General features: G+C 39.4%; 1 protein-coding gene across 3 annotated transcripts in view; it reads right to left on the bottom strand.

Annotated features, from left to right (window-relative positions):
- Positions 1 to 16,197, bottom strand: part of NADK2 (NAD kinase 2, mitochondrial) — a 43,709-nt gene extending 27,512 nt beyond the window's left edge. For 2 of the 3 annotated variants that reach the window (XM_038535309.1, XM_038535310.1), the window contains exons 1-4: positions 15,883 to 16,197; positions 2,883 to 2,971; positions 1,942 to 2,030; positions 989 to 1,070 (exon numbers count right to left, since the gene is read on the bottom strand). In XM_038535309.1, coding sequence (XP_038391237.1) covers positions 989 to 1,070; positions 1,942 to 2,030; positions 2,883 to 2,971; positions 15,883 to 16,182 — 560 coding nt within the window. In that variant the 5' untranslated portion in view covers positions 16,183 to 16,197. Of the gene's footprint in view, positions 1 to 988; positions 1,071 to 1,941; positions 2,031 to 2,882; positions 2,972 to 15,323; positions 15,401 to 15,882 lie in introns of all 3 variants that reach the window. The other variant, XM_038535311.1, reaches the window with a different exon arrangement.
- Positions 16,198 to 21,111: the final 4,914 nt, after the last annotated feature.

The raw sequence follows: 21,111 nt of genomic DNA, 5'->3' as shown, positions 1-21,111 counted from the left end.
TATATACATATATTTATGTGTATGTGTGTGTGTATATGTGTGTGTGTGTGTGTGTGTGTGTATATATATATATATATATATATATATATAAAGAAATTTGTCAAGAAAGTGAATGAAGTAAGGGAAAATTAAGTGAAGACAATAGAGGGGTTCAACACGCTGCAAACCAAATGGCAGATTTAACAGGATCAAGGGAATAAGACTGTTGTTAAAGGTAGGAGGCTGTGGAGTGGAATTAAGATTTGAGATATGGGGCAATTCTAGATGATCATGAAGTCCAGGTATGGTCATGGCTGTGGGTGGCTGGTATAGAATGATGCTAAATATCAGTGAAGCGAGGAAAGAAAAAAAGAAATGATGACAGGGTTTGGTCTCTTCATTAAGTTAATGAAGTGACCCAGAAAATCAGCAGAGGCATAACCAGAAATGTAGACAAAAGACAAAAGGAAGGGCCAAAGACGGGACATGAACTCATCCCTCTTCAGCAATACCGGGGTTACCAATACCCAACTAGGTCAAAGGCTCAGGTCTATTCTGCCAAAGGCACTACCCCCAGACTACCTGGGAAATCCAACGTGAAGATTTGTCCATCCAGATCATAGTTTCCTACCACCAACGGTAGCCAAATGCATATATATGTCTCATGCCTGAACTTTATATAAGAGCTAGGTCCTTGAAAACAACTATACAGAAGAAAATTCTACTAAAGGTAGAAACAAATTGTACATGCCTGAATTTCATTTCTAAAATGTTTTTGGAACATGGCTCTAACCTTCATGATTACCAGGAGCAATAATACTTCCACTTAAACATCATGCACTAAATAATAAACCCCCTGTAGCAATGGAGCACAGCAAAGTGACAACAGTAGAGAAAATAAAGAGCAACCAAAATTTAAGATTTATCAGAAATAGATACCATGCAAAGCAAAACATAACTGTATGTGTAACACACACATACCAAACAAAAGGAACAAGTTTTTTCTTACCGTTCTGGATCAGTGTTTACTCCAATAACTGGCTTAAGTCTATCCAAAACCTTACTTGCTGCCAGGAGCATCGTGCCATCACCTAAAGGACAGAAGACATAACCAGATTTGCTACAAAACTAGTTTTTAACATCATTTTGAACACAAGTCCTTTTAAGAATCACACTCCCACTCGATCCTGCTGCCCACCACAGTCTATTCCACTTCCTTTCTAACTACTATCCCTAATCCCGGATTTCTCAACAGGGGCAAGACTGACATTTTAGGCCAGATTAATTCTTTGATGTGGGGGGCAGTCCTGTGTATTACAGGTGATAGTTAGCAGTACCTGCTACATGCCAAGTAGTAGCCTCCCAGCTGGGAACCACTACTCTAATCCTATTATTTCTATTAGCCAAATCTCTTTCCTTCCATCATAACATCAGTCCAAATTCAGAAACTATTTTAAGGAGAATATACCCAACAAAGTGTCCAGTGAAGACTTTTCCTTCTAATAAATGCTATCAATTTAATTTAAGGCTTTGGCAACAGCACCCACTTCCTTAATAATAAAGCCCAGGAAAAATAGCTGTAAGTATATTGGAGCCAGAGTGGATGGAATTTATCTAATCTCATTGAACTCTTTTTTTTTTCTCATTGAACTCTTAAACAATTTCAACATTTTTTTTAAGACTGGCATAACTAAACCAAAATACAGTTACAATGCATCCTTTGAATCAAATTGAAGTGCACACCTTAAATATACATAGAAACAGACACAGAACCTCACAATACCATTCACTAAAAAAGTGAAATATATAGCAGATATTTTACATTTTATCCTAAAAGTCCAAAAAATGCATCTTGTGGTAGGATTCTGAAGGCTTCATTACAGCTAGACCACAGAGTATCTGGAAATGCATAGTAAAGAGCCTCTCCATATTCCAACATCTTTACCTCTGTAAAGCTATTACCTCCTGCAGCTATGACAGCGTCTGCCCATCGAACAATCTCTTCATCATATTCTCGCCTCTTTACTAGACGAACTTCAATTCCCTCATTCCTGAGATAAAAAAGTAAAGTTTATATAAAATGTCCATTAATAACATAAAGGATGTTTTGAGAGGCAGGTTATTACAATGATGGAAAATAAACCTGTTTTATAAACAAATTTATGTTTAGTTTTGCAAGGTTAACTTCATTTTCATTTAATTACAACAGCCAATTTACTATGGTCAGGAAGCATATGACTAAACTGGAAGTTAATAACTATCCGAAATCTCTATGTACTTCAAAAACATCTTGTTTTTGCCCCTGACAAATAACAATATTGATAGATTAGAATTTTATTTCATTTTCTCTATTTCCTCTGATGCTAAAATTCATTATTACAAAAATGGCCAATAACTTTAACATCTCAAGAGACTTTTTAACTATAAAACTAGTCATTATTTTAAATCCAACAAACATTCCTTGTCAGACACTGAAACAGTGACTAAAATACTATTTTTCATGTTTTCACACCGATTCCCTTACATACAAACATATTCCTGACTGCATTAATTAATGAAGTTCCTATAATTTTTAGACATTCAAAGAATAATTTAATGAAGAATAGTCCAGTATTCTAATAAAACATTATATATACAGGTGAAACCTAATGCATATAGAATTATCTCTATAGAAAAGGCACTTCTCAGACCACCCAGTAACTGAAAATCTGTGGAATTTTCAGAGTACAATAAAAATTTCCTTAGAAATACTGTATCAACTCTACTAAAAACAGTATAATTTTTGGAAAACGCTTTTATAATGGCAGTCTTTACTAAAAACCTCAGGATCCTCTGCTAGTAAAAACAAAAACTGGAAGTCCTGAATACAAAAGCCCATCCAAGATCCAATCCAATTCACTTACCGTAAACTATCTAGAATATGCTCTACATTTTTGGTGTGAATATGATGTCGTTCAAGCAGTCCACTGTAGCTAGAGCCTTTCAATGCAAGCTATATCAAGATAAAACAAATTCTGTCTCATTATAGGACATATATTACACATTATAACATAGCTCTTTAAAAAGGCCTATAAAAATATAATGGATTTAAGACACATTTTTAGGACCAGAAGTTTAAATTCAACTAGAAAGTCTGATTTCAGAAAATCATAATTTGGTTTCAATACCAAATACAGCATTAAGTTTCCAGAATCATGTAGTTAACAGAATCTCAAAATGGTTTTTTTTTTCCTTTTTTCAACTTGAGGGTTTTTTAAATGGATTTTTAACGCATTGAAGACCAAAGATAAACTAATATTTTAGAAGGCAGATGACCTTTGTCCCACTTGAATTTGCAGCTCTCTTCTGTTCAGATTTATGAACTCTATTTGGAATTTACCCCACGCAATCCAAACAAAGGACGGGTTAGCTCCCCGAAATTGGATAACTTTTAGATGTGAAGACATATCCTTCAAGAATTATCTTTCCTAGTCCACTAGAGTGATATTTTTATAATGTTAGCACCTTACCATTAATATTCTCCTTTTAAATTATATGTCTTCTAAATAATCCATAAAAGTAAAATGCTGAGAAAGAAGTTCAGACATATCCTCATTGCAATATCCATTTAATCAACTAGGAAATTTGTCCAGTAAAGTGAATGCTAGAATTAAAAAGCATGTTATTTTCTTTCCTTCTCCAACTTCCCTTATACCCTGCCTCTTGATGACATAATATCGGTTTTTCAAGTACCTGTCCAAATCTTAAATATATTTTTAGATTATTGAATTATGAAGTAAAACCCATTTTTGATAGCATTCTTAATAACGTATTTAACTTAAAAAAAATGTATAAAAAGGGCAGCCCAGGTGGCTCACTGGTTTAGTGCCACCTTCAGCCCAGCGTGTGGTCCTGGAGACCCAGGATTGAGTCCCATGTTGGGCTCCCTGCGGGGAGCCTGCTTCTCCCTCTCCCTGTGTCTCTACCTCTCTCTCTCTGCATCTCTCATGAATAAATAAAATCTTTTTAAAAAATGTATAAAAATAACAAGACATGGAAGGTACATATATAAAGAAAATTTAAAATATATATAATCTTATTGTCCTAGGACAGTTTATGTTAATATTTTGGTATCTACATATCCAGTCTTTTGTTTATGATACAGGGTAAGAGTTTTAAAATAGTTTTGTCCTCACTCTATAATCTAAAGGGAAATGTATGCTCCTCAAAAGAGGAGGGGAGGAAACATTTGGCTATTTAAAAATTAATACATATATGTTAACTCAAAAATATACTAGATCTGATAATCTGTATAACACTTTTTAACACCTAGACATAAGCTTCATATTTAGATAGATCATACCAACATCAAAAATATTTTTTAAAGAAAAGCAGTGACCAAGGTAATTAGATAATCCTTCATTTAACAACAAATCAACACACAACAGGTTTGAAAAACTATTTTAAGAGTAGAATTTCTGAATATGGATGAACATACTATTAATATTAAACTACTATTATGCAATTACAAATTAACTAAACTGTACTACCTCTCAGTAAATTTGGGTCATGCTGCTCTCCATCTCTACTCTTTCCCCTGGACATCTCTAGCTTCAAGGCTTTCTGTAAGAGATCTGTATGCAGAGGCCTCCCAAGGGCTACCCCTCCCCTGTCTTTAGGGCTCCAAATAAATGTATCCAACAGTGCATCTGACATCTTTCTCTGGATATCTAACAGGAATCTCAAACTAAAATACTCAGTATCAAACTCTTGACTTTTCAAACAAACTAGTTACTGTGGTGTATTTTTTTTGTTACAGTAATTACCTCTCAGCCCATTTCAAGAGTGAACACTTTACATAGTTAGAAATTGAGCTCTGAAGAATTAAATTAATCTATTCAAATATTTGAGTGTCTACGACTCTGTATTTGTTAAACATTAGTTGAGCTCAATTAAATGTATTTAATGGGGCACTGAAAACTGCCAAGGCAATGGGAATTCAAATGTACGATAAGTCTATTAAAATATTTCATCAAATATTCTTCTAACCTGCTATAAATAAAACTTAAGGGTAGCTGGTCCTCAACTCCCTGTCTAGATTTTCATTTTATGTTCCAATTTTTGGTTTGGACAATATAAAACATGTACCCAGGAATATAGGACATAAATCCTTATGTATGATAACTGTAAATTCTGGTCTGGTGGTTCAGAAGCTTTTGTGCGCACTTCTGACTCTCAGCAAACTCCAGAAAATTAAGATTACTCAGCAGCTATTAGAAAACTTTGCTTTGAGATGGTAAACGGGATTTGAATTTGTGAAAAACTTCAAGTTTTCCATGATTTTACCAAGTTTTGGTAGCAACACTAAAATTCCTAAACTTCCATACCTAAATATAAAGTTCATTTAGCATAACATCAGAATACTTAATATTGGGGCAGAAATGTCATTTCATAAATTTTGTTCCCATTCAAATTTCTTCTTGTAAACTAATTCTCTAATAACGTTTATTTGGAGAATACAAGTTACTATATTATTTTCTTCAAATATCTAAATGGTTGGTCTAATAAGCTTCATTAACATGGACTGGCTAAAGTAGGCAAACACAAGATAAGGCATTTTGTAAAATCACTTAATAAAAGCATCAATTAGAAAGTCTTAAATCACTAACTGGCTCATACAGTTTAAAGTTTTCTTTTATATTCAAAGGCTGGAAAGAATTTCTGGCTATCCCTCTGAAAATAACAAGACTTCAAGTATTTAAAATCATACTTCCCCGAAAACAAAAACACAAACTCTTTATGTCTTACAGTGAAGAGGTTAGAGAAATTACTGAAACTTCGAACACATTCTCAATTCTGCAATGTTACACTGCCAGTATTAGCAACAAAGTGTTAACATTTTTATTTTTTCCAAAAAATCTTGTGTTGATGTGATTTAAAAAATATAGTTTTAAGGATTATTCACCAGAATACCTGGAAAAACCAGTGTGAATCTAAAAGATCTACAGTCTTTCACTGCAGTGAAAGAACAAAAAAAAAAAAAAAGTTTCATTCAAGCAACAAGAGCTTCTCCTACAAAATTTCCAAACGCCAGCATCACTTCTCCCCAGGTAGCTTAGAAATTAAAACAAAAGAAAGCATGAAAGAAATAAAGGAGGATTCTGAACCAATAAAAGCTTGCCTACCTTAAAGTTACATGTGATACGCTACTTCCTAAATAATCCAACCACTTTTATTAAAGGATCATAGATATTTTTACTTGACCAAAACTGAGTTTATTACAAATACAAATTTTTAAGATTCATTTTACTAGTCAGTTCAATGTTCCTACTTTGTACTCTACATACTAACTCACATGAAGGCTCAAAAAGGGAAGGAAATAGGTCTTTTTAAATTTAACACATAAGAAATGCACATTCTGAGGCAACAATTTGGTACATAAACTCACTAGGCATAATTTAAGCACTCTTCAAAGTACACCCACATAACTTAATGGTACACTGAGTATTAATTCAGAACTGCCTTAAAATGATTACTAACACCTAGTCAACAGCTAGAAAGTAAATGATTCCACCTAGCATGATCCGGTCTGGGGATCCCTGGGTGGCGCAGCGGTGGTCTGGTACAGTGAAGCCTGAACACTTCTTTAGTTATATCTGGCATTTATCTTGGATCATTTCCATTTCACGTATCCTTTCTCCCAGGTGCTTACCCATCATTCTCTTCTTACAACTGTATTCCTCTTTTTATTCTACTCCTTCATGTGTTGGGATTGCTCAAGGTACCACTTTCAACTTTATTTGTTCCCACTTCATTTTCCTTGAGTTACCTTTCCACACCAGAGGCTTGATCTCCCAAGTACACACCAGTAACTGTGAGATACACACTGTCAGCTCTCTCCTTTCTCTTGAGCTATAGGCTCAAATTTTCGAAAGCCTACATTTATATCCCCCCCGCCCCCCACCACCACTGGTAGATCAAGTACCTCTCCCCAAAACCATCTAATTCCAATGACCTATTTCTCCTTCAAATTTGCTCTTCTCAGTGCCTTATATCAGTTAACAATACTTTTTTTTCCATTATTTTTAAATGTTTTTGAGTAGTTGATATGTTACATAGTTTCAAGTGTGCAACACAGTGATTTGACAACTTAGCAATACTTATATTTGTATAATCAACAGAATAAACCCAGATGTCCTTTTTTTTTAAATATTTATTTACTTGACAAAGAGAGAGAGCAGAACAGGGAGAGCGGCAGGTAAAGGGAGAGGGAGAAGCAGGCTCTCCTCTGAGCAGAGACGGCGATACAGAACTGGATCTCAGGAACCTGAGATCATGACCTGAGCTAAAGGCATACAGATGTTTAACCAACTGAGCCACCCAGGGGACCTCCAGGTGTCCCCTTTAATTCTTCCCTCACACTCGATCTCCATAGCCAGTTGGTGGCAAAGTACAACAAATACACGTGTAAACGGTTTCCCCAATCTGTCCTTCACAGGCATGCTGCCACCACTTGACTTCGACATCAGCTCTTATGTGGTCTCGTGCCAATAGCCTGCCTCCAGAACTACTTCCTTATTTAAGTCTTTATTTCTCATTCCACCAAACTAACCACCACCATGACAAGCTTGCTTTTATACTAGCCCCAGAATGCTAAAGTCTCAGGAAAACTGACCCTCCAGCCCACACCTATGGGGAAAGAGAGCAGGACGGTTGCATTCTACTGCTAACAAAGACTGGAAATTATTAGGACATAAAGCCAACTCCTGTTCATGACATTTAATATCTTTATAACACCCAGCCTACCTGTGTAGCTTCTAGATACTTAATTCTTGAGCAATGATTTCCAAACTCCCTTAAAACGGTTGTCACATCAATTTCTTAATCACAACCAGCATTGCTATTAAGAAAAACATAAACTACTATATGTAACTGGCTCAATTGTTTCATGTTATCTTTTATTTCAAATAGGAGTATACTTACTCAGCCATGATGTAAAATTTTTCTGTAGATTAGAGTCAAAAGCACTTAAGTTCTTCTTGCTGGCAAAAGGATTAACTTTCCCTTGTCTTGCTAGTACTATTCTCTCCTATTCACATATCAATTCTTCCTTATTCTTTAATATTTAATTAAAGTATCCTGAACTTAAGATATTTCACTCATCACAATGTCAAAAATGTAGAAGTCTACCAAGTGCCAGTGAGAACATGAGGAATCTGGGAGTTGTTCGATGCATATGGAAATAATATTTGTACTTCTAATCACATTTTTAATAGTAGAAAAACTGGAAACAACCTAATATCCCAAACAATGTAATACTAGATGGCACTTAAAGTGAATTAACATAGATCAAATAACATAGATCAAGCCAAGAGTAAGAAAAGCAAATTTCTAAAGAACAGGCAGCACAATCTAAAGAATATATTATTGACCTAACTTTTTCAAGATGCACAAAATAGTATACTTTTTATGGACGGTCATATTAATCAATGTGTAACATACGCATGAGGAAGATATATATATATACACACACACATACATATTTAACAGCTTCAAGCCAGTGGTTACCACTAGGGACACAGGGAGGGGAAAAGTGGAAGGATAGGGCTTTATTTTATTTTTTAAGATTTATTTATTTATTTATGAGGGACACAAAGAGAGGCAGAGACATAGGCAGAGGGACAAGCAGGCTCCTCACAGGGAGCCTAATGTGTGACTCGATTCCAGGACCCTGGGATCACAACCTGAGCAGAAGGCAGACAGATGTTCAACCGCTGAGCCACCCAAGTGCCCTAGGATAGGTCTTCAGTTATAAAACTTCCTTTAAAAAAATCACAAGCAAATGTGGCAAAATATTAGCAGCTGTTAAGTCTCAGCTGTATATACAAGTATCTTTTGAAAGTTCTCTATGTGGTAAAAATATTTCACAATTGAAAATCTAAAAACAATCACTAGAAAGTCTGCTTAAAATCTGAAAAAATTCAAAAGTCTTCTTCTCTTTCATTCTTGCCCTTTCCCAAGTTATTCTCTCCATTCTCTGTATTCCTATGGACCACTTATACAGTTATAACACAATTTAATATATTTTCTCCTAACATTTGGGAACCCCTTTTATTCACCTGTGGTTCCCCAGAACCTAGCAGGATGCCTAATTAGCAAGTGCTCAATGAATGGGTTGGTGAATATTTAAAAGTGACACTTTAAAATAAAAAAAATTAACAAACGTCATGAATGTTAGCAATAGTGATACTGTAAGCTAGTATTTTAAAGATCATGGTTTTTATTATTATTTTCTCCATTACAAAAATACTTCTTAGAGTAAAAAAATTCAAAACTGTCACTTCCTACAAGAGATAGGCTTTAAAAAAAAAAAAACCTACATAAGCAAGAGTTAAATTCAACAAATCTTCATTTCCTTTAGTGTTCTATTTTATAAAGGAACCTACTTTAAAGTGACCAAAGCCATACCATTTTAGGTACATAATTTAACAAATAATAATGGCATTTACATAATCATTATTGTGGCTGAAAAATTAAAATTATGCTGCTTTAAATTATGTAAATTATATATTTAATTTGATCTTCCTAAAAATTATGTAAACAAGGAAAAGCAGACATTATTATACCTATTCCACAGTCAAAGAAGCTGATAAATAGAGAGAGGTTACGTTACTTGCTCAAGTTTATAAAGCTAATAGACTGGTGCCAGGATCAAAACTCATTCCTCCTGCTCTTAATCCAGGATTTGTCCACTACAGATTCCTAATATTCCTACGTTAGCTATATATTTCATTCCTGATTGAGAGCTGTAAATACTCATTAGGGCACTAAGCCTCAATTTTAATCATTAAGTTATATAGGCCAAGAACTATTCTGTTCCTATGTCCTAATTCTACCCACTTTTTTAGGAAGAAGAAAGTCAATCAGCTAATCTCTCCTTGAATGCAGATGTCTTACAGGGGTTGGTCTAATTTCCTGCACAATCCACATCATATACAATAAACTTTCCTAAGGCGTGAAATAATCAGGAAATTTGCTGATATTCTGAAATACACATTTCTGTTACATATTAACAAAGATTACAGTGAAAAATGAAGTTAACTTACACTTTACTAGCTCAGAAGGTATGTACATGTGTCAATACTCAAAATTCAATTCATATAATTAAAAATACAGGAAAAGTGATCACAGTAAGAAATTACATTTTGACCAGTCTTATGGCTGGCCATATATATATATATATTTCCTAAAATTTCTCCCAGGTAATCCTAATACAGTGAAAGGTGAAAAGCAGGGCTCAAAAGCCCATTGGTTAATGATTATGTTAATGGTAGAATTTCAGCTACTCTAACATTCAACCCCTTTACATTGTTCAGAGTCTCTTATTTAACTGCAAATATTTATGGAAGGGAGACTATCGTAAGCCTCTATTTCCCAATTTGCATTCCACAAAATTTGATGTTTTTCTGCCTCCTTCCCCCTACTGCGAATCCCATAGTCAAATCAAAATCCTGTTTTGTTTAGGTTTATGTTTCTCAAACATACTTAACCATGAAAAAACTCTTTTAGGGAACTCATGTTGGTAACTTCAACCTTAAGCTTGCAGCAGCTAACATCTTTTGGAAAAATGATAGCTGGAAATAAGGCTCTGGACTAGAAGCCTCCAGGAGAAAAAGAACTAAAACTGATTTCTAAAAAGTCAAAAATATTTTACCACCCTTTTTGGTGGGGATGGGAAGATAGAGAGGATGATGATGAATAAGATGCATTCCTTGCCCTCAAGTCTAGAGAAGAAAATAATCCGATTATACTCAAAGGTGGAAAGCTCAAATATGTTAAGTATTAGGAAGATATATTGGCAACCTTGGTGGCCAGAGAGGGGCAAGACAAAGTTACCAAAGAAGGCTCCTGTAAAAGTAATGTCTAGAGCCTTACCTCAAAGGAAGGCTAGGAATTGGCTAGAGGAAGCAGGAATATTCTAACCAAAAGAGGCTGCGGAAGTAAAGATGCTAATAGACGCAAATCAAACCATCCGAAATACCATTTTTCACCTGCCAGCTTGGTAAGACCCCCAAAATGTGATAAACTGCTTATTGGGGGAGGGGAACACCTTTCATCCATTGCTGGTGAAGGCATACAGCCTCCAAGGGAAGCAATTTGGCAATATGGATTAAAAAATTCAAATGCACATGCCTTGACAGCAATTCTACCTTTAGGTATTTATCTTCAAAGCTGATTCACATGCAAGTAAATTAACACAAATGTTCATACAAAATGTACTTCAATAAATTAAGACGCACCCAATAGAATACTATTCAAACTGTTTTAAAGAAAGAACAAAGTGCAGAAAACCTTAAATAGTATGTTATCTCTGTGTAAAAAAGGGATGGGACAAAGAAAAGTAATATTTCACTGTGTTGATTTGTATGTATAGATTATTTCTGGAAGAAAACACAAGAAACTGATAACACTGGCTACTTCCAGGGACAAAAACTGTGTGCCCAGGGATAAGAATAAGAGAAAGACTTTTTCATTGTACACTCTTCTGTATCTTTTACATGTTGGACCATTTTAATGCACTACTGATCCATAAATAAAATTAAATCAGGGCACCACCTAATGAAAATAAGATCAGTTTTAAATTAATGGAAAATGAAGTCCAAGACAAAAATTGATCAGAAATGAAGCTTAAGAGGTAGACAGGAGCCAGTTCCTGAAGGGCTTTGTTTGGCATAGTAAGGATCATAAGGGTTCCCATACAACAGTGCTTCTCAAAATGTGATCTGGGGACCACTTGCAAATCTGGAGAGCTGGTTAAAAATGCAGATCCCTGGACAGACCCAGCAAACTTCAGGGTGTGGTTCAGAAAGGTAGAGTCTGGAGTCTCCATAAACTGAATCAGAATCTTGGGGTGCTAATGTTCAGGCATCCTCATTTTAGCAAATTTCCTAGGTGATTCTACAGGTTATGTGGAGCTTTTGAGTAGTTCTAAACAGAGAAGTAAAGTGGCCAGATGTTCACTTTAGATAGACGACTTTGGTGCCTGTATCTGAAAGATTTGAAAGGAATGGGATTCTGTTAGAAGGCCCTGGAAGTACTCCAGATCATGTTCTTTAATTTGATAAATATTCACATAGACTACACTCCTTGCACACCATGTGGCAAAAGTATCTGCCCGAGAATTATAACCTAAGCTACACTATCATTTTCATGATACCCAGTAAAGGAAACAAAATCCACGGTGCTATATCTCCTAAATATGCTAAGAAGGTAATAACTAGGAATAATTTAATCCAGTAATAGAGGGACTGCAAAATGAAATTATTCTATCCCATTTTAAAGATAATTTTAAAAACAATAAAAATGGCAACCTTAAAAAGGGTTGTTTCTGGGGTTGGGGTGGAGGGAGAGAAGGGTGGAAACCATTCATGTCTTATTCGGTATAGAACAAAATATTTTTTTTTAAGATTTATTTATTCATGAGATACACAGAGAGAGGGAGAAAGAGGCAGAGACACAGGCAGAGGGAAAAGCAGGCTCCATGCAGGGAGGGAGCCTGACAAGGGACTTGATCCCGGGACCCTAGGATGATGCCCTGGGCTGAAGGCAGGCGCCTAACCGCTGAGCCACCCAGGGATCCCCCTATACTAAAATATTTTTAAATGAAACCTACTCTTTAGCCAATAAGGCATGTTTACAATGACAAAATCCTTTCCAATCAGCTTTGATTCATCTAAAGATGCAATTTGTTGAGTGTTATGGACCCTATTAATAAAAATTCCACATTTGCCAGCAGCTGCATCTCTTCTGATGTAAGTAAATCACAATAATAGTTTAATTAGTCCTTGCAAGGTAGTGAGCCAGGAGAGGTACAATCCTTGACTAGAAATTCACAGGAAACATCATGTCAAGATTTAAAAATAAAGCAATGCGGGGCAGCCCAGGTAGCTCAGCGGTTTAGTGCCACCTTCGGCCAGGGCGTGATCCTGGAGACCCGGGATTGAGTCCCATGTCAGGCTCCCTCTGCCTGTGTCTCTGCCCGCCCCCCCGGTCCCCCCCTCCTCCCTGTGTATTCTCATTAATAAATAAAATCTTTAAAAAGAATAAATAAAGCAATGCAACCAATATGAAAGAAAATTGGAAGTCTGACTTTGACCGACTTTGAAAGACAGAAACCTACTCTGTACAAACCAACTCAACTAAGAAGTATTTCCCCTATTGGTTTAAGTTTCCACAAAGTGAAAGACTCATGATGCTTGAGGGTATAAAATCCCACTGACACTCCATCCTTCATCTTCTATTTAAATTTTTACAAATAAGCTAACAGATACCTATTCTGCAACAAGACCACCACTTCCACAGCAAATGAGAACACTCAAATACAAAGCTTCAGGTTACCATGACACTGTAGACACAAGAGGAATGGTGCCAGAGACTAAAGTAAGCACATGGCCACTTTCTTTTATATCCAATTCACATGATTGATATAACTTAGTATCTTTTACCCCAGCAAAATAGCAAACAATATTAACCAGCTTATCAGGCCTACCACAGAATCCCATTTGAGAACAACTTTACACAGCCCGGTATTATTTGGCCTGGACTCCACCTAATGCTATTCCATTTTGAATACTGGCTTTAATACAAATGGTAAAATAAACTCACATCAGTAAGGAGCTAAGCCAATAATATGTAACTGAAATGACAACAGCTATTTCACTTGCCTTGCAATTACAAAACGATGTGTTCTATGGTACAGAAGTTTTAACTCAAAAGTTTTCTTATCCCAAACAGCAATCCTAGCCAAAGACAAATATTTACCTATTAGAGATTTCTCTTTTTAGATACTCAGAGTGGGTACACTAGGTAGTTCAATTTCTAAAGACTTATTGATTTGCCTACATTTTAAAAGTTCTCATTAGTGGCAATCTAGTTCAGAGGTCCTAGAATTAATCTAATTTAGAGAACACTCATTTTCTTGAGGCCTTGAAAAGTTACCCAGAGTTTCAAAACGCTAGCACTAAAAAAGGCCTTGGAGGCTATCTTGCCCAACCTTACTATTTAACATACCGAACGAGGCAAAAGCACTTTGAAAAACATGACCGTACTACAGAAAGGCATTTATCATTGTCACACATGACCCCACAAAAGTTAAAAAGGCCCGTAGGAAGTGAACACAGAAATGGGCAGAGGACTCCAAGATCCTACACTCAATCCTATACCCCCAAACAGGCCAGAGGATACTACTTTAAACTGTTTTTGAGAGGTTTTCATAAAACTGTATAAAGAACATATTTACAACACATATATTTGACAATCTCTATAAAGTGTATCTTGCAAAACCGGGAGTACAATCCAAGGAACACACCTCTTCCCCAACACAGAAACAATGTGCTTGCTTCTGACATTCTTATTCCCGGCCTCGCCCCCAATTTCACTACTCCAACTTCCTACTCAAACTGATCTACTCTTTTCAAATGATGCATTTGTTTTCTATAAATTGCTACATCTTCAAACACTAAAGGAAAGGAGAAAAAAAACAAACCTGCACCTAGCACTTCCATCTAATGAAAGCAGGGGCCCTCCTCAATTAACCCATTAAAGTATCAAGAAGTTTAATGCTGAAAAGAGTCCTTAAGCAGACATGATGATTTACAACTTCACTTTGATACCTGCATAAAACAGTAAAAATCTGAAGATTACAAACCATACCAGAAGTTTAAAAAACAGGCTGTCTACTCTGGTACAGAATTCTACAAGATTTGGTTTTAGGCCTCTAATTCCAAAGCTTTATGATGCAGAGTATCAACAATTAGAGATTTCCATATTGTTCATGGTAACATCTTAACGCTCCTTTTCCTTTTCCTAAAGTTCAAGCGCAGGGAGCAAGGGATCAGAAGTTTCAAAGGGGGTGGGGCACCTGGGTGGTTCAGTGGCTGAGCATCTGCCTTTGGCTCCCCCGGGCCTGGGATGGAGCCTCACATCAGGCTCCCCGCAGGGCCCCTGCCTCCCCCTCTGCCTATGTCTCTGCCTCTCTCTCTCTGTGTCTCTCATGAATACATAAATCTTTAAAAAAAAAAAAAAAAGGTTTCAGAAAGGAACAAAGAGAGGGATATTCACAGTTTTTTTTTTTTTTTTCTTGGACAGACTTACATACTTTTGCAAAGATACTAATATCTGCACTAAACACATTCTGCTGTGGAGCCACTGCTATGCGTGGACACGGGCTATTTATTGCATGATTCCCGAGTCTTCCTGCCCTCCCTCTTGCCCTTTCTCCGTAGAAACATATTCAAAGTGAAATTTTCTCCCTCGCTGTCGCCTGAATCCAAAACACGTGTGCTTTTAAAACAAACTGCTAGAACCTTGTCTGACGACCACGTTCCATCACGGAAAAGGCTCGCCCAGGCCGGCTTTCCGGGGTATCCCAGGCCTCGCAGTCCTGCAGGGTAAAAGGGGGTGTGTCCGCGGTACCTTCGCCCTCTCCCCCACCTCCCGCCGCGGCGCCCCGGGGCCCCCTTCCCCCGCGGAGACTTGGGGAGCTGTTGCCGGAGCGTCCAGACGTTCAGCCAGCGGCCCACCTTCCTCGGGGCTGTGGCTGCTATTCCCAAGGGGGAGAGCAGGGGGTGGGGCTGGAGAGGGCTCGAATGGATGCCCCAACCCTGCCCGCCGGGAGCTCCTGCTCCCCGCTCCCGAGCCTTCCTCCCCGACTAGGGGGTCCCTGCAGTGCCGGTGACCCCCGCCCCGTGGCACACGCGCACACACGAGGCGGGAGGCGGGGGGGGGGGGGTCTACGAGCGGAGCGCGGCGAGCCGGGAGGCCGGGCGTCCGGGGCCCGGGGAGGAAGGCTGGCCCGAGAGGTCTCGGCGCCCCGCGCAGCCGCGGCCGGGCCTGGGGGGGGACGGGGGGCCGCCGGGGACCCACCAGCTGCTTCAGGTCCTCCTCCGAGAGCTCCGCGTAGCGGTACCGCTGCTGCTCGAACTCGTAGCGGGTGGTCTTGGCCACCACCACCACCCGCGACGGGCGGAAGCCGCCGTCGGGGCGGCTGCCACAGCCCGCCAGCTCGCGCGGCTGCCCCTGCCCCAGCCGCCGCCGGCCGCCGCCGTCCCCGCAGAGCCGCGGCCGCGCCGTGGGGCCTCCCGCGCCCGGTCCGCTCAGCACCGCCGCCCGGCCGCCCGCCACGCGCCGACAGCTGCCCAGCAGGAAGCCTCGGTAGCAAGTCATCCTCCGCCCCGCGGGGCTGCAGGCCCGGGCTCCCGCCTCCGCCGCCCGCCACCAGCACTGCCCGCCGCCGCGCCGCCCCGGCCTCCAGCTCCGCGCCGGGCGGGGACAGGTTAAGTGCACCGCCGTGCGTGGCCCGCGCCGCCCGGGGGACGTGCCCGGACGTTGGCGGGGGCGGGGCAGGCCGGGCGACGGGGCGGCGGGAGAGCCCGAGCCCCGGGAGGGGTGGGCGGGGAGGAGCGGGAGGCCTCGGGGGGCTGGGCTGGCCTGGCCGTGTTCGCGGCTCCGAGTCCGCCCACGCCTGCGCAGTGGCCGCGGCGCCGCGCGGGGGGTGGGGCCCACCGCCTGCCCCACCCCTTCCCTGGGCGGCCACCAATCCCGCCCGCCCGGCCCCCGCGCTGTGAGCCAATCAGAGCCGGCTGCGGCTCGGAGCCCGAGGAGCTGCGGGGATTGGCTGCGGCCGGAGGAAGGGCTGGAATTCTAATTAGCGATTGGGCCGCCGTAGGAATCCAGCTGGAACCGGTCTGAAGCGGCGTGGGGGGCCCCGCGGGTGCGGTTTCGAGCGCCGGGCGGGAGAGCAGGTTCCTCTGCGCACCTCCCCGCTTGGGTTTCCTCATTGCACGGGCCCGGACGGTGTGAAACCAGACGCTTTCATCATCGCACACGAGACTGGATTCTTGAGTCCTTCGTTCCGCCGAGCCCAGTCGGATGGCCGATGCGACCCCCGCCGGGCTGCGGTCCAGGAGACGGAGCGAGGACCGTCTGCGCCGCTCGGGCGGGCTCGTGCAGGATGCAAATGCAGAGCTTCTGGTTCGGAAGTGACTGAGAAGTGCCAGACAGACAGCAGGGAGCCGCGTGCCCGGCCCGTCTAAGCAAGGCGCCTGGTGGGACTACGCGAGTTGTGCACCCTGCGGACAACCCCAAAAGTGTCAGCCCGGAGAGGGAAAGAGTTAGCCTTTGAGGAAATTAGAGGGTGATGGGGTGAGGAATCTGGCCAAGCGGAGCATTTCTAGATGGGGAGAGAAGATTGAAAGAGTAGATAGGTCAAGAGAGGAAGGTGAAGAATGTGTTAGTCTTCTGGGCTTCCTTCTGTAGGTAGGAGTCAGCGTTTGGAAGGCTTTTAACTGGAAAGAAGGGAGTCCATGAAACCGTGATGAGCAGTTTATCTGGCTTGAGCCTGTTGAGTGGATTGGGAGGCAAGACGAGGAAGGACACTTGGCCCTGATGGAAGAGTTACACGTGGCCCTGCGTTGACTTGGTAATGGAAGTGGAAGAAAACGCTCCCGTCGTTAAGGGTTGCATCAAATGGCTGTCTACATCCTCCTGCTCCTCCCTCCTCCTCCCTACATCCACCTGTTTGGGCGCCTTCTTTGCTTCTTTTAGTCCTAGCATCATCGGTATTAAATGAGCCCGTGGACTTTGGGCAGGTCACTTCATCTTGCTGGGCCTCAGCTTCCTTATCTATAAAATGAAGGTGTTTAACTAGAGTGATACCAAGGTTCAGTCAAGCCCCAATTGATTCAGAATCAGGACTCTTGCTTTTCAGCTAGCCGCCACCACCAACATTCATCCATCGGTTCACCGAATATTTATGGGGTCCCTACTGTGTGCCAGGTAGTATATTAGAATAGGAAATACAGAGTGGAGGCTGGTGTCTGCTTTTAGTAGGTCTCTGATCCCTTCTGTCCAGGAGCTATGTCTCACAGCAGGTGCTCCTAGCGACTTGCATTGAACATGGAATCCTCTCTTAACTTCTATGGGGTGTGAATTACTCATCTATAACTTGAACATCCTCAAGGTCCTTCCTCTTCCCACTATTCCAACACCTTGTTTAGTAAGGATTTCCACAGAGGAAACAGCGCGAACAGAAGTATGGAGCAATGAAACAGCAGTTCTGAATTGCTAGAGAATTTAGAGGAGGCAGGCCACAGTGGGAAGTGAGGCTAGGGAGGCAGATGGGGGAAAGACGTGGAAAGTGTTCTATCTATGCTTAGGAACTTGGCCTTTATCCTGCATATTCTAAGAAGCCACTAAGAGGGGAAAATGATATGCTTAGCTTTGCAAAGATTACAAACAGGAATTTCTTAGAAGAAACAAGCAGAGAATAAATGCCTGAAAGATACTCAACCTTATTAGAAGTAGAAAAATGCAAATGAAGGTAATTTCACTGAGTCTTTTACATCCACTAGCTTGGCAGAAATTAAGAAGTTTTGGCAAACTTCTAATTGTTTGAAAACTATTACATCAAATCTTTATTAGGCTATACATTTGCCAGTTATTTCAATAACTTCTCCAATGCCATGGTTTTCCAAATATTGTCTTAGAAACTTTAAATGTGTTCATGTTTCCAGTTTGTCCACTCTTAAGTCTGATGTCAAAAATCATGCAGTACTGTAGGTGTGACCTGCCTATTGCAAAACAAACCAAAGTGCTTGCATTCGTGGATTTAATATGAGTTTCAATACTCTCAAAACTACTAAAATAATCGGTTATGTTACTGAGTTTCAAATTCAAACCCCATCTATGGCAGGGCTGGTGTACTTTTCTAGTAGGTGAGCTTACCCAACCACCTCATAACCACATCTCAAGAAGTTTATTTGTTTTCAACATTTTATGGAGTAAATTATATATCATTGTGATAATCACAATTTGATGGCTTACAAAGGTTAAGATGTATCCTTCCCAATCCCTAGAGCCCCCTCCAACCGACATACATTCTGACTCTATGAAAGATAAACTCCCTCCCCTTTTAAAATGACATCCACATACTCTAGGACTTGTATATTAATCCTTGGAGTCAAAGGATTCCTGGCTTTGGCAGTAATGGATGTAAAATAATATTTTAATAGAGAATGTTTTGATGGTCCATAATTAAGCTGAATAACTTGGTAGAGTCTAAAGCCTTGTTGAAAGAGAAGAATATTAAGGTTACTTGAATATAAGAGATGTATAATTGGATATATTAAATGTATATCTAGTACCTTTGGGAAGTATTTAAATTTTAACAAAAGCAGCTTCTATCAAAATCTAAGAATTATGCTTTGAAATCGTCTATCTAAAAACTTATGAAAATTATTTCATTGTATGATGATCTCTTCACCTTAAAGAGAGGTCAAAGTCTGTAGAAAAAAACAAAAAAGAAGAAGGCTAAATGAAGATAGAGGGCAAAAAAGAAAGTATAAGATGTTTCTACTTTTATTACCCCCTCCAAAATATTACTAAATATTTGCATAATGATCATGAGAAGGCATAATAGTGTGGACGGAAAATTATTTGAAAGTCATAAGCTAAATAAAATGTTTCTGCTGTTGGTAATTGTGTCATAATCCAGAAATTTTCACTCTTTTTTTCTCTGCCTTCCTGATATTCTAATACTATTTTTTATTTTTTATACTGGCATTAACGTATAGATAAGTAATTGAAGTAGTCTAATTTTTTTGTTTGGTATATGCAGAGAAGTACAAGAAAGATCACAGAAAGAAAGAATGAATTCAAATGATACTAAAATATTTGAGGCATTGAGAAAATACTGCTTTATCTTCACCCTCAAGTCAGGGCAAGAATGAACATATCAAGAAGATAAAGAAGATCTCTGTTCTCTGCTTCACTTTAATGATTTAGTGAAATCACAATGTTCCTGTATCAGCTAAGATCCTACAGGAAAAGAGAACCAATTTCTTCTCCAGATGTCTTCCTGTTTATTTTAGCTTCTAAAGAAATTTTCCACTGTGTTCTACATCAAAGGCACTTTTTTGGGGGTTAAGATACCCCAACCAACTTTAAACTTTTGTTTTCCCATTGTTTTTATTCTTCCTTTTACGCTAGAGCTGTTTTTTTTTTTAATTTTTTAAATTATTCTATTCCTCTCTCACATTAACTTTTCTTTTCCATTTCCTGAATCATTGCTTAATTTAGAAGGATGCTATGTTTCTTTTATATTCTCTAAAATGAATGGCCTAAAAGTTAATAGTTAACTTTTACTAAGTTAATACTTACTCAGTTATGAGGAAAGAGCAAAACCCTGAATGATTTATATACTAACCAAATTACAGTCTAAAAGAGTTAATTCAACTTTCATATGCAAAACTATCAGGCATTAGCTCAGGTTTGACTGTATCCATATCTATATGTAAGAATCTATATAATTGCTTTTATTACTATAAAAGGTACTGTAACAAAATAATGTAACTTTTAAAAAATGTGTATTCACATGTATATATCCAAATGAATATTGTTCTTCAAAGTAGCATTTAGTGAAGTTATACTCGTTATTCCAAATATGTTGTCATTGTTGAAAAATTTTTCAGAAATCATTTTGGGATTGTAAATCTTATTTCCTAGTTATGGACAATGTTTGTATTCTCTCCCAAATGTATACGTTGAAGCCCTAATCCCCAATGTGATTGAATTTGGAGATGGGGCTTTGGGAGTTAATTAGGGTTAGATAAATTTATGGGGGTGGGGCCCTAGTCTAATGGGATTAGTGCTCTTATAGGAAGACACACTAGAGAGCTTGCTCTCTCTCTTTGCCTGTGCTCCCACCAAGAGGTCCTGTGAGAACATGAGCCAACAACCAAGAGCACAGGCCTCAGAATGAAACCTATTTTGTTGACCCTTTGATCATCAACTTCTTGAACTGTGAGAAATAAATTTATATTATTGAAGCTGCACAGTGTGGTATTTTGTTAAGGCACCTGAGAAGACTAAAATGCCTCTAACAAGGGAATATTTAGAAGTCATGATCAAAAGTCATTTGAAGTCATGAGGTGATCAAACTGGATTGAAAAATGAAATATGGCTATAAGCACTAATTTTTATAAGTATTTGTAAAGTATCTCTGAGACAAATCTCAAAAGAGGAGCATCCAAACCTTGTTGCACAGTTGTTGAAATCATTATGGTCTACCACAACAAAGGCATTTAAAAAAATTAA

Source organism: Canis lupus, chromosome 4 (genome assembly GCF_011100685.1).
Source record: "Canis lupus familiaris isolate Mischka breed German Shepherd chromosome 4, alternate assembly UU_Cfam_GSD_1.0, whole genome shotgun sequence".
Classification (NCBI taxonomy): domain Eukaryota; kingdom Metazoa; phylum Chordata; class Mammalia; order Carnivora; family Canidae; genus Canis; species Canis lupus.
Note: the sequence above shows the minus strand (reverse complement) of the source record. Positions and strands in the feature narration are given on the sequence as shown.